We start from the raw sequence: 12,035 nt of genomic DNA on the forward strand, positions 1-12,035 counted from the left end.
CAGTAAGCTTTCTTCAGAAAGTCCATATAATATATTACATATTGCTTCAATATCCCTATGTGTCATATTTTCCATACAAACAGTGAGGAGGGGAAATGAAATAACAAGAGTCTTCAACCCAACACAGAACAGAGAGCGATGAGGAGGGACAGTTCGACTGTGACCGAGTCTCCTGCAACTGCAAAGTGTTGAGCGATGATGCACCCATTCAATATTGTACACAAGTCATTATACAAATTTATACAGACAGCGGTGTAATGTACAAGAACGAGAACGGACGAAATCTAAGGCATTATGCTAGGGTTTTTAGCATTTCAAGGTTGCATCTTAGCTCTAAGAAATTGGCAGACAATACAAAAGGGCATTTAAAGTTCTTCGAAACCAAAAGTTAAAGAGAAAAAATATTTTTTTTATGTTTAGTGGCCTGGATATTTCTAAAGGGGCAAAATCATTTATTTGCACCTGTCCTCATTATAAATGCTAAAAAATGCATTGCTACCACATGGCTTTAAATCTTTTTCAAAATCTTGACAATCTTTGGAAATTTGCAAAGGGCTGTGAATCATTCTTTAAAATGGCTCAAAAAGGCTTGTTCTGCACGACTGTATGATACAATCACAACAGCATTTATCAAAAAGGTGTGAAGGCCGACAGCGAGGCGACTGCGGGGCATCTGCGTTTGATGACAACCGAAACATTAAAGCAGACTTGTTCTCCGGAAGTTGACTCGCTGCGGCTTCAAATTCCATTTACACATGAGAGCAAAAAGAAGCAACAATGGGCGACTTCCTGTCTAAATGCTGAGAAGAGCATGGTGTAACTGCACAACACCACGTGGTCAACATGTCGAGATAAAACACCATCAATCACATCCTTAGGCCTTTAATGACAATACATTCAGAATGATTCTCTTCCTGCTTTACGCTGCAACGTCTACATTAGGACCCTGTTAAGTGACATCATCAGAAATTTCTTTTTTTTTTTTCCCCGTGGGCCTCAAAACATGCTAACCAACAGGTCGTTTCTCACTATGAAAATAAAAGCTGGTAGAATTCAGAAATCCAATTGAAAGGTGAGGATTATTTGGCTTGCTCCAAGTCTGTCCTGGGTTAAAATAGTTATAAAAAGTTTAGTTTTTTTTGAGGAAAATGTACTTTTGAGGTTAGAGACGATGACTTGCTTCAATCTTGTGAAGGTCAAACCAAACCCCGACCAGGGCACAAGAATAGCATGTCATTACGGAACACTTTATAGTCGAACTAACTGCCTGAGGTCATAAAATATGGCTAAGTGTCTGTCAGAGCAGGTCTGGTGAACCGTGCAGTCTTAACTCTGACCTCTGCGATAGAAGAGTGGCTGGAGGCTGAGAGGGCGTGTGTCAACAAGGGGATCACAAACTACTTCCCTCTCCAGGCCTCAGCCAGTGCTGCATAATCTAATAGGAACGCTGTGTGTGGATGTAGACTTTCTTGGTACAAACTGCAATAAAAAACTGTGTTTAATACTGCATCCAAACGTGGAGCAAAAATGTATCCTTTTTATTCAGGAAACTGTACAAAAATTACAAAAACAAAAACACAAAAAAACCCCAAGAGATTCTCAAGTAATCGTTATTGCTTGTTTACATCACACCAGGACAGTTTGCACCTAGCAGCTTGTATGAAGCATTTTTCACTCCAGACAACATAGAAAGCACACTTCTGTTATTTTTTTGAGTTATCGTATGGCTGTGTTGAATTTGTTTTTTGTTTTTTCATTTTTTGTGGTGTTCTATGCTAAAGGCAGAGAAGCAAGCGATAATCTGTACACTGTATACACAGCACACCCCCTTACGACCCCCTCCCTTCCTCCCGCCCCTGTCTGCATCGTACCAGAACGTCAGAAGGCTCCCAATCCACTTCCCAAAAACAAAAAATACTCTGCTTCAAGAGGCAGTTGTGACCAGACGGGGGAACCAAACCCTAAAGGAATAAAATAAATAGGAAAGAAATTGTTTTACTTATTGGTATGTACAATCTCTGTAATTCATTTTTAAACCATATATGATTTTGACATCTTCTTCTGAAACTACAGGACCAAAGTATAATCCATTATTCAGGTTAATAGAAGAATCTTCTCAGAAAGAATACAACCATTACTGTTAAAATTATAAAAAAAAGTGCCTCTTTCACACTTTTAGAAATCTTTTTTTTCTCTTGCTGCTACTAGGATAAACAATCATCTACAATAATTAAAATGAATCTATACAGAAAAATAAAACTTAATTTAATACACTATATAAACCTCTTGACTAGATTAGTCTAATCATACAAATCACCATTCCACTCAAACCATTCTTCTGCAGTGTTTTTCAAGATCAGTTTTTTCAACCATATCTTCATTCTACATCTTAATTCTCACAACAAGAAAAAAAAAAAAGAAAAAAAAACAACAACAACTAAAATAATAATAAAATAAAGAACAGCAAAAAGGCAAAACCGGCTAAGTGTTTGAGCTCCATCCGTGAATCTGAACATAACTTGGAGTCTTTGCTGCCATTTTGGAACTATGTGGAAATGTCACAAACGTGTGAGAAAAGAAAAAAAAAAATCAGTGTACGTCTTTTTTTTTTTTGAGATGAGATTGTAAATGGCCGCTGTCCACTGAGAGGAATACATTCATCAGAACAAGGGATCCCACCCACTGCTGCCCCCCTTGGGTCAGTGTCCCCCACCAGGAGGCCTACAGTAAGTCACACTACGGTGAATGCAGCTGGACAGGCAGACAGACTGGCTCATCACAAGGCTCTCCTCCAGGAGGGTTAGGCATGTTGGACAGAGATCCGCCATCCCTCCCCAGCACCTCTTCACTCTCCGGTGTCTGTTCGGGCCGGCCGGGCTCCTCCGGGACCGGCGAGGAGGCCCAGCTGGGACAGACGGCAAACTCGGGGCTGGGGAGACGGGGGGTCAGGGCACGGCCTGGCTGGTTCAAGGGGCAGTCGGTTGGTTACATGTACAATTTTTAAAGGGCCGACGCGCTCCTTGCACCAGCTGATCACTGAGGTTACAAACTCCATGAGGGTCAACAGTATTTCTGCGGAGACACAACACATATTCACTCACAACGTTTAATAAACACGCATTCAACAGCACACTTGAACTTGCAGAACTTGCTGTGCGAAAAAACTGCTAACAATTAGAAACTGTCTTAGAACAAGTCCGTAAATCTGAAAAGCCTGCGCTAATGGCCAAACGGTAAATAATTGAAATAATCTGAGTGCCAATATATTTCTATAATCCTGGAAGGAGGATAAATCAAGTGACAGATATACTGGGATGTTACAACAGTCTGAAGTGCAGACAATCAAACAGCAGCACCTTGGTTAAATATTCATGGCCCTTTATTGGGCTTAAAAGCATCACGGACAACAACAGTGCATTTCACATACCAAGCTAACAATACCGGAGAGACAAAGGATGAAGGATTAACTTGGTTGACATTAAATAATCACCAGGAACACAGTTCTGACAAAGAGAAAATATCGGTACTTCTACCCGATTTTCTCCGATGTCAGTTATCTATGTGTAAAAGTGATTTGTCATCTTGCCAAATCACATTTTATTATTCTTGTGTGTGTGACAGTTTGACAAATCTGTGACTCAAGTTTTACACGTCAAGCGAACCAGCTCAAGTCCAGACAGAGCAGCCTGTGAGCATCATACAGTAACGTCTACACGGTCTAAATGGTCTGGCTCTAAAGTGCCCGCTGCTAATTACATCATTGTCCTCTAAGTTCAAGTGAAGTATCAGAACTCAGGAGTTACGTAAACTACTGAGTAAATTATTCACGAGCGCGGCTGTTCAATAAGTGTACCCAAACACTTAGGGTCTTACGATAAGACAAACACACACACAGGCAGCCGGGAGTGCGGACAGAAAGAAAGGCGAACCTTTTAGTTTTCTTGGTCCCTCGATTACTGTGTAAAACTGTAAAGGGTCCACTTTGTTAACCTCTAAGGCTTAAACTCTGAAAGTGTCCGACTTCCTCCAAAGGGCTAATGTAAAGGAACACCCTGAGGGTATTACTGGGCCACTCCAAAACCTCTAATTCCATCTGGCCATGCTTAACAAAGTCCAACTGAGAAAAGCAATAGCCATTTCTCTAAAATTTAATTGTGGGTAATTTTTACTCCCACCTTTAAAAAACAAAGTGTTTGAATTTAGTGGGCTGAGACCAAGTTACATCGCAAACTCTCTTGTTCCCTGTGATCATCTGCACCTGGTTTAGAAGGTAGAGGGTAGATTTATTTACTGGAGGTTGCCAAAAGAAAATTGGGGATGCAGCTTTTGTCCGTTATGCCCCAAAGCTCTGGAACACACTGATATGATATCAGAGAAGCCACCTCGATAAATATTTTTTTAAAAAGTAAACTAAAAACTCATCTCTTCACTTTAGCCTTTAACTGCCGCTGAATTTTGCTTTGCACCTGCAGCTCTTTAAAATGTTCTATTTTTGGCTTTATTTTTATAAATATTATCTCAGTGGGTTTTATTTTCCATCTTGTGTTATGCACTCTGTGCATTCTACTTTTATCCTTTCTTTTACTTGTATTATGAAGTGGGTTTTATCCATGTGGAGATGCATTCTATGTGTTCTACTCTTATCTTATATTTACATTCAGATTTTATTATGTCTTCTCATGTGACGCATTTGGTGGATGCAATTTCTTTGTCGTGAAGCATAATGGGCTCCATTTCCTGTATAAAAGGTGCTATGCAAATAAGTTTAATAATCTTTCCCCACTGTGAGAATTATTGCCTGGTATTTACCTGTTCTTGCCCCATGGAGGGCAAGCCGGGTGAGGGCCCTGAGGCCATGGACGTGACACTCATCTGTCCAGCCATCTGGCCCATGCTGCTGGTTGCCATGTTGCTGGCCATGGAGACATTGTTGAGGTTCATGCCGTTGCCGTTGTACATGTTGCTGTTACTCTGCTGGGTGAACTGCGGTGACGCCTGCTGCTGTGAGAACATGCTGCAGAGAGGGAAGGAGACGAGAAAGACGATGAAGACGGGTGAGTCAAACATTTTACAGCTTTCTTTAAGAGCACTGAGGACAGTTAATGTGTGGATGGAATTCTTCTTAACCCTTAGTGCATTATTCAAGTCTGACATTTCCAAGAACATGTATATGGATCAGAGCAATTTTCAATGCTGAAATTTAACAGAAAATCTATTCTCAAATAATTTGCATTGGGCTTTGAGCTTTAACCCTTGGGGGATGCAAACAGGAAGTGTAAGCTACAACACGAAGCCTCTTTTTTGTTTACATTTCAGCAAAAAGGTGCTGTTAGTAGTATGCCAAATTAGAAATAAGCAGTTCCTGTTTACACTTTACTTACTGTTTACACTACAATTAGTGAACCAAAAAAAAAGAAGAAAAGAAAAACATGACGTTTCTATGTTTCTTAGGCAAGTTCTGCAGTTGGAGAGAATGTCTTTTTCTATGATTGTATATGCGTAAATATTTATTTCTATATTCTGTACATTTTCAGACTCAGATTTCCAGAATTCTCAGATTTTTCACTGAGTTTTATATTTTGGAGAAAAGAATAGGAGCAATAGTCCTGAAGCACACATATGTTTCCAGATTATCTTTTCCATACTTACCTGGATGTGGAAATTACTAAAATCAATTCCTTACTATGCAGGAACCCTGTATATAAATCCACAAGGGTTATCAGAGATATTAATATCCCTTACACCGTATATAAGGGTCTAATTCGACACTAAAGGTTTACTTGGAAGGAGGTTCCATCCATCTTTACCTGTTGCCTGCCATGTTGCCCTGTGGCCAGCCGTTCATGTCAGGGGAGCCCTGGAAAGCAGCGTTTCCTTGGCCCTGCTGCATCATTGGGGACTGTGTGTGGGCCATGCGGGGGGAAAGCAGGGGGCTCTGCGGTGCGCCGGGACCTCCAAAACCTCCATCTGCCTGTTGGCTCATACCTGTGGTGGATGCAGCGAGACAGGTCAACCCCACTGCACCTGCAGAGACTCAACTTCAAACCAGTTTAGTGGAGGAGTAACTGATAACATTCAATGTCATTTACACAAACATGCAACATGAAGGTGAACATTTTGGCGGAGGATGAGCAACTGAGCAAGCATGATGATTAATGTGACTGAAGACCGTCCATTCCCGTCTGCATTCAGGATTATTGACAGTAAAGTTAATATGTCCTACATGCATGTAAGCAGTGAACATGCAAGGGGCTAGAAAGAAAGGGAGGAAGGAAATGGCTTAGGAGAAAAGGGAAAGAGAGAAGTGATATCTAGTAGAAGTTATTGCTCTGTACAAACCCACCAGCCACAATCAGTTTAAGCAGTGAGAGATAAATTAAACATGTCATTAAACAAATCAGTATTACACTAGATTATCAGATTATATCCAGATTACACGCCACACTGCGAGACTGACAGGTGCAGCTTTGATTATTGCTCTGCCTGATCACAATCTTGAAAGAGTCCGGCATCAGTGTGTTTCCTCCGTTACACTTTGATTATTGTGCGCTTGGTGCCCTCTGGTGATGCAAGAGTGTAAAGCCAGGACACCATTTTGGACAGTGGACAGAAGTGTGACATTGTTTACATGCACAAAATATTCTGTTTTCTGCCCTTTCTCTAAAAAAGACAATATTCCTACAGGGCTGTTCAAAAGGCAAATGAAAATTAATATATTTCACTAACATTCCTATTCCATGCAGCCATGCATACTCTGATTAATTTGCCTGATGTCTTTTATCATGTCAAAATACATGAGAGTGGAACGGCTGGAGCTGTTTGGGGCCATTTTTCTTCTTTGTGTGAAAAAAGTTAGATTTTTTTCAAAGTTTTTCCCCGGTGGTGGACTTCTTCGAATGTGCAAACACAGCCTCCCTTTCCTAATTACTTCAACCTCTTCCTTTAAAAGATCAGTGTTGCAATATTTGTCCCATTCCTACTCTTGATCAGCGATAAATTCTGTGAAGAGGCAGCTACAGAGCCACCCTGCCTGTTTTTGGGTGCAGTGACCACACGGCCTTCTCGTTGGGGTCAGGATGTGGGGATGGACTACGACGCATGCTCCAGTGACCTGAGAGACGGAGCATATCAGTGTCTGGTGGACGTCCCAGCACACCACCGTCTATGTCACCGATCACATTAATGAATTCAGTGAGTCTGTGGCTGATTTCGTCAAACAACAAAAACACCTGCATCTCCATCTGCAAACTGGTTTGCTTGACAAGAACACACAGGGCTGACCGTAAACAGACAAGAGGCCGTGTGTTGCAAACTGCAGTAAAAACCACAGCTGAGATGCAAAATCTGAATACGCTGCATAAATGTCCAAAGAATCTCCTAAAACCAGAATAATAGCGTCATATCCCACGTCTTATTCAAAAATCTACATTCGGAAAAAGGCCAAATATCTAAACTGAATAACTGTTTACATCATCCCTATCAACTTAGGAATACTGTCATTATCTGAATAATAGTGTGCATGTAAAGATAGTTAATAGGAGTACATGATCACACTTCCTGACAACTACTCATTTGTTATGAAATATCTGAAGAGTAAAATATGTCGTATGACTCGGATCATTTGGTAGCAGCTGATTAAAGCAGTCATCAGTGCAGAACGTTACAAATCAGATGATTGCCGCTACTAAAAAGCATGAGATGCTGTGCAACTAGAGTCACATCAACGCACAGACACAATGGCACACACACACACAGGTTGTCGGGTGAAGTGTGTGTTAGGCTGGGGTGTGGGAGCGGTACCTGAGTTGGGAAACTGAAAGGCACTGTGCTGCATTTGGGGGCTGAGTACGGCCCCGTACTGTCCGCCCATCATGTTTGTGTTTCCCATCATCATCTGTGAGGAGGAGGAGGAGGTGGAGGAAGAGGAGGAGGTGCCATGCATGTGGAGCTGAGGGTTGGGGGGGAGAGAGGGCAGGCTGGGGGAGAGAGGGGAGGAGAAAGGGCTGGTAGGGGGAGGTGGCGAGGCCAGGCCTGTACTGGTACCGTAGCTGGGCGGGTAGGGGAACTGCTGGGGGTTGGCCTGGGGGATCCGGGGATTACTCATGCCTCCGGCGGCCATGTTGGGAGGCAGGTTGAGGCCCTGGGCCCTCATGGCCATGCTCCTCTGCTGCTGGACCTGCTGGGCCTGCTGCTGCTGCTGCTGCCTCTGTCTCAGGTGATTACTCAGCAGCTCCCGCTGACGCTGTGCCAACATCTGAGCGTTGATGGTCCCCTGCAGGTAGGAGGGCAACGAAGTGTGAGAATAGAGGAACAAAAGAAACAAAAACAGTGCCACGGAGCTACCTTAAAGATATACTATGCAGGATATTTCCAAAAATTACAATGAGTAGATCAGACTCATTATAGCAGTAACCTCTCTAAATCATCACGTACAACCCACTAGAAGTATGTGATGGTGTAGTTTTCTACAGAGACTCTGCTCTCTGCCTATATTTTTTTACTTCTTAATTTTTGTGTGTGGGACATTTATGGGTGTGTACCCATACCTTACCTTAGTGCCAAGGTAGTACTACTACTATGACTACGACTATTACTATGGCTACCTTTGTTTATATAGCACCCTTAAAAAACAAGTTTACAAAGTACTTTGACAAGAAAGAAAAGTTGAAGCAAGAAGGGTTTTTTTGCTTTGGCAATATAACAAGGTAACTACCAATAAAACTTAATGCAATTAAAAGAATAAAAGCAGTAAACACAAATTATTATTATTATTATTAATGATATTACTATCATTAATCAGTATCAAGTAGATAGGAAGATCAAAATCAAACGACTAATTCAAATAGCAACCAGGTGCCAGACTGTAGGCAGCAGTCATCGCCTGTATATAGTACGGCAAATTGATGAAAGTGAATCTGGGGTCGGCTTTTACTTTCACTTTTGCTTGTGAGCTTGTTTACAAACAGTAACTGACAATCCTGCAGAGTACACCTCTCAGTCAGTCTACAACACAACAAACAGAAATCAGGGCCTTAAAATTTATTCAAGACATCACAGGGTTCACACACATTTTCATGGATAGGATTTCAAAACTTTTCAATGACTTTTCAAGGATTCTTAATATTTTTTTCTCTTCTTGTCCTATTTGTCTGGCATTTTTCAAACATAGCACATTCAAACTCTATGCAAATAGAATTTCAGGCATGGTATACATGAAGAGAAAGATGGAACCGAAAAATGGAGAATTGTCACATGTTGATAAGCATTAGAGCGACGTTACGTCAGCAGCTACAGTAAGTAAGTACAAGTAAATTTGCCATTATGTTACATTACATGGTGGTTTATCCACAAAAGAGTACTGTAAAAATTTCAGTACACGCAACAATATTGCCATGACTTCTCCAAAACTTTTGATTACTTTTAATTCCATGACTTTACCAGGTCTGGAAAACGCAAATGTAAAATTTCTTGACTTTTCCGGGTTTTGCATGATCTCAGGAAACCTTGTCATCAACAAACTAAATACATATATTTATGTATTATTATACATAATGACATGTCTGTGCATGTACAGATTACGTGACAGCAGCGGTGACCTACCTGGTTTGGAGCACTGGCTCTAAGAGGTAGGTTCACATTTGACACACTACTCATCTGAGTCATCATGGGCTGACGGTTCTGGTGGGACAAGAGACAGAAAAAAAGAGGTTGAGACAAACTCAAGTGAGTTGAAATATCTTTAAAATCCTTAATTCCTGAAAATCTTAAAGACATACTTCTGACTTACAGCAAGCAAATTGTTAAACAAAAATACAAACAAATCACAAGAAAAATCCAACAACAAACGTGAGTTTAAATTATTTTCCAGTCAATGACTTCAAAGACCTGCAGACCTGCAGGTAGACCTACATGTCCCATCTATGTCCTATGTGCTCAGACAGAGAACCTGCCAAAATGTCAACCTCAAGGATAATTACTCAACTCCTATCTGCACACAGCTACAGATCAAACAGTGGCGTTACATCAGAAAGACTCGAGAATCAAAGGACAGGATCACTTCCAGCACTGTCATGCCGGTCTACATGCACGTGTACCTGCTGTGACTGTAGCCGGTGCTGAAGCTGTAGTCGTAGTGCGTTGGGCTGGTTGGGGACGACCCCAGTGGGCCTGAGACCGGGCCGGGCCTGCATCCTCATCATGGGGTAACCCGGGCGTGGACCTATCTGGCCAGACATGGGGTGGAAGCCTGGCTCTTGCATGGGGGCACCAGGGTAGCCCCTTTGGGCCATGTGGGATGGCGGGGGACCAAATTGCTGGGTGTACATGGGAGGCTTTTGGTCTATCATCATGGAGGGGTCCTGGGGGAACTGGTCTGGCTCCAGTGTTTGATTCTGAGACAGGCAGGCACAGAAACAGATATAAAAATGCAAAACTATAAAAGATAATAAAAAGTTACAAAGAAACAGTAACAATTATCTCACTTGTTCTACCAGAGCTGGGATCCCCAGAGCACGATCAATCTCCTCCAGACCATCAAAATCTTTTAGTGCGGTGTACAGCTGGGACATTAGGGCCCCCTCGTCTACTGCACTGCCATCACCTGAGGCGAGTCCCGTGCTACACAGCAACTCATCCTGGGGCGCAGAGTGCACCGGCCTGAGCAGAGAACAGACAGACAAGGTGCTTAACATATTATCAGAAAGACAAATTTCAGTCCAGTATTAGTTTATAGTAACATCTTGAGACCTAGAAGTATCAGTATCTTGTCCCCCACAGAGGACAAATCTTATTTTCTGGGCTCAGGAGGTTTAAAGTCTTTGAATAGAGATCTAATTACAACAAAAATACACATATAAGGAAGTTTGATTTCAAGAAAAATCTTGAGTAGTGAGGCCAGTCAGAGATATTTTAGCATTATTTCTATCATGGTAATTTGCATGTGAGTATCTTACCTGGTCTGATTTACAAAAGCTGTCTGGTCGATGGGCATCATGCTGTCTGGCCAGGGGGCTGTCTGGTTGGGTGGAGCCTGTTGTTGGGAGAAATGGTGGCTGACCATACCAATGTCCATATCAGGTTGAGCTAATTATGGAGAGAAAACAATATAGATTAAAGCATGCTATGAGATAATCTGGCAATCCAGATGGTCAATATTCACTTTTATAACACATTTTTTTTATAATTAAATTCAGGATCACGCATTAAAACAGGGTTCCTATAGCTTAAGGCAAGTTACATTCAAGACTTTTTTAATGCCACTTGGAATGAAATTTAAGACAAATTTCACAATGCTCAAAATTGAAGAAAAAAAACATGACCCATTACAATAACTTAAAATTTGCCTAACTTTTTGTTGTAACATAAAAATTAACTTTTTTGGTACTGTCAATGTGAAGGGAAAATTCATAAAATCCTACTTCCCATGTCTGAGACATTTTAATACCAATTAAGGCCTTCGATTAATGAATTCAATGCATTTTAAGACTTTTTAGGACCTTTGGGAACCCTGTTCAAACACACAAACTTAAAAAAATATTAATAAGAATATAAAATAAACAAAAAGGAAAATAAAATCATAGATAAAACAAAGTACAGTAGACATAGTCGAATAGTAATATAAAAGTAGACAACAGTTCAAAAATTATATAGGATCAGGCATAATTATACTCCTCATCTGCAAGTGAGTCTCTGCAAGACATGAGTGATCTTTTCCATACAGTACAATTAAAAAAGATAAGTGTTTGCCTGTCCTTCAATGTGTCACTCCAATGATTACATATATATGTGTGTGTGTGTGTGTGTATATATATACACACACACACACACACACACACAAATATTTATATATATGTGGCCTAATAGGTCTTCAGCCAGAACAACCAGCACACAGTGTCGCATTAGATATTACATTCATTCCTTGAGTGCTATGCTATATTTAGCCACTGGGTGGCAACCTTTTACACTCAAAGGCAATAATAAAAAATGGGTGAGCTGAGGTCTTTTCATTTGTGCCTCACCAGTCCCTCTGCACCATA

General features: G+C 41.2%; 1 protein-coding gene across 3 annotated transcripts in view; it reads right to left on the reverse strand.

Annotated features, from left to right (window-relative positions):
• Window positions 1–1,497: 1,497 nt before the first annotated feature.
• The window catches only part of ncoa2 (nuclear receptor coactivator 2), a 69,256-nt gene continuing 58,718 nt past the window's right edge, over window positions 1,498–12,035 (reverse strand). For 2 of the 3 annotated variants that reach the window (XM_042510085.1, XM_042510084.1), the window contains 8 exons: window positions 10,953–11,082; window positions 10,482–10,656; window positions 10,095–10,391; window positions 9,601–9,678; window positions 7,801–8,272; window positions 5,808–5,985; window positions 4,810–5,014; window positions 1,498–3,072 (listed from right to left, as the gene is read on the reverse strand). In XM_042510085.1, coding sequence (XP_042366019.1) covers window positions 3,061–3,072; window positions 4,810–5,014; window positions 5,808–5,985; window positions 7,801–8,272; window positions 9,601–9,678; window positions 10,095–10,391; window positions 10,482–10,656; window positions 10,953–11,082 — 1,547 coding nt within the window. In that variant the 3' untranslated portion in view covers window positions 1,498–3,060. The remainder of the gene's footprint in view (window positions 3,073–4,809; window positions 5,015–5,807; window positions 5,986–7,800; window positions 8,273–9,600; window positions 9,679–10,094; window positions 10,392–10,481; window positions 10,657–10,952; window positions 11,083–12,035) is intronic. The other variant, XM_042510086.1, reaches the window with a different exon arrangement.

This window comes from Plectropomus leopardus, chromosome 21, assembly GCF_008729295.1.
Source record: "Plectropomus leopardus isolate mb chromosome 21, YSFRI_Pleo_2.0, whole genome shotgun sequence".
Classification (NCBI taxonomy): domain Eukaryota; kingdom Metazoa; phylum Chordata; class Actinopteri; order Perciformes; family Serranidae; genus Plectropomus; species Plectropomus leopardus.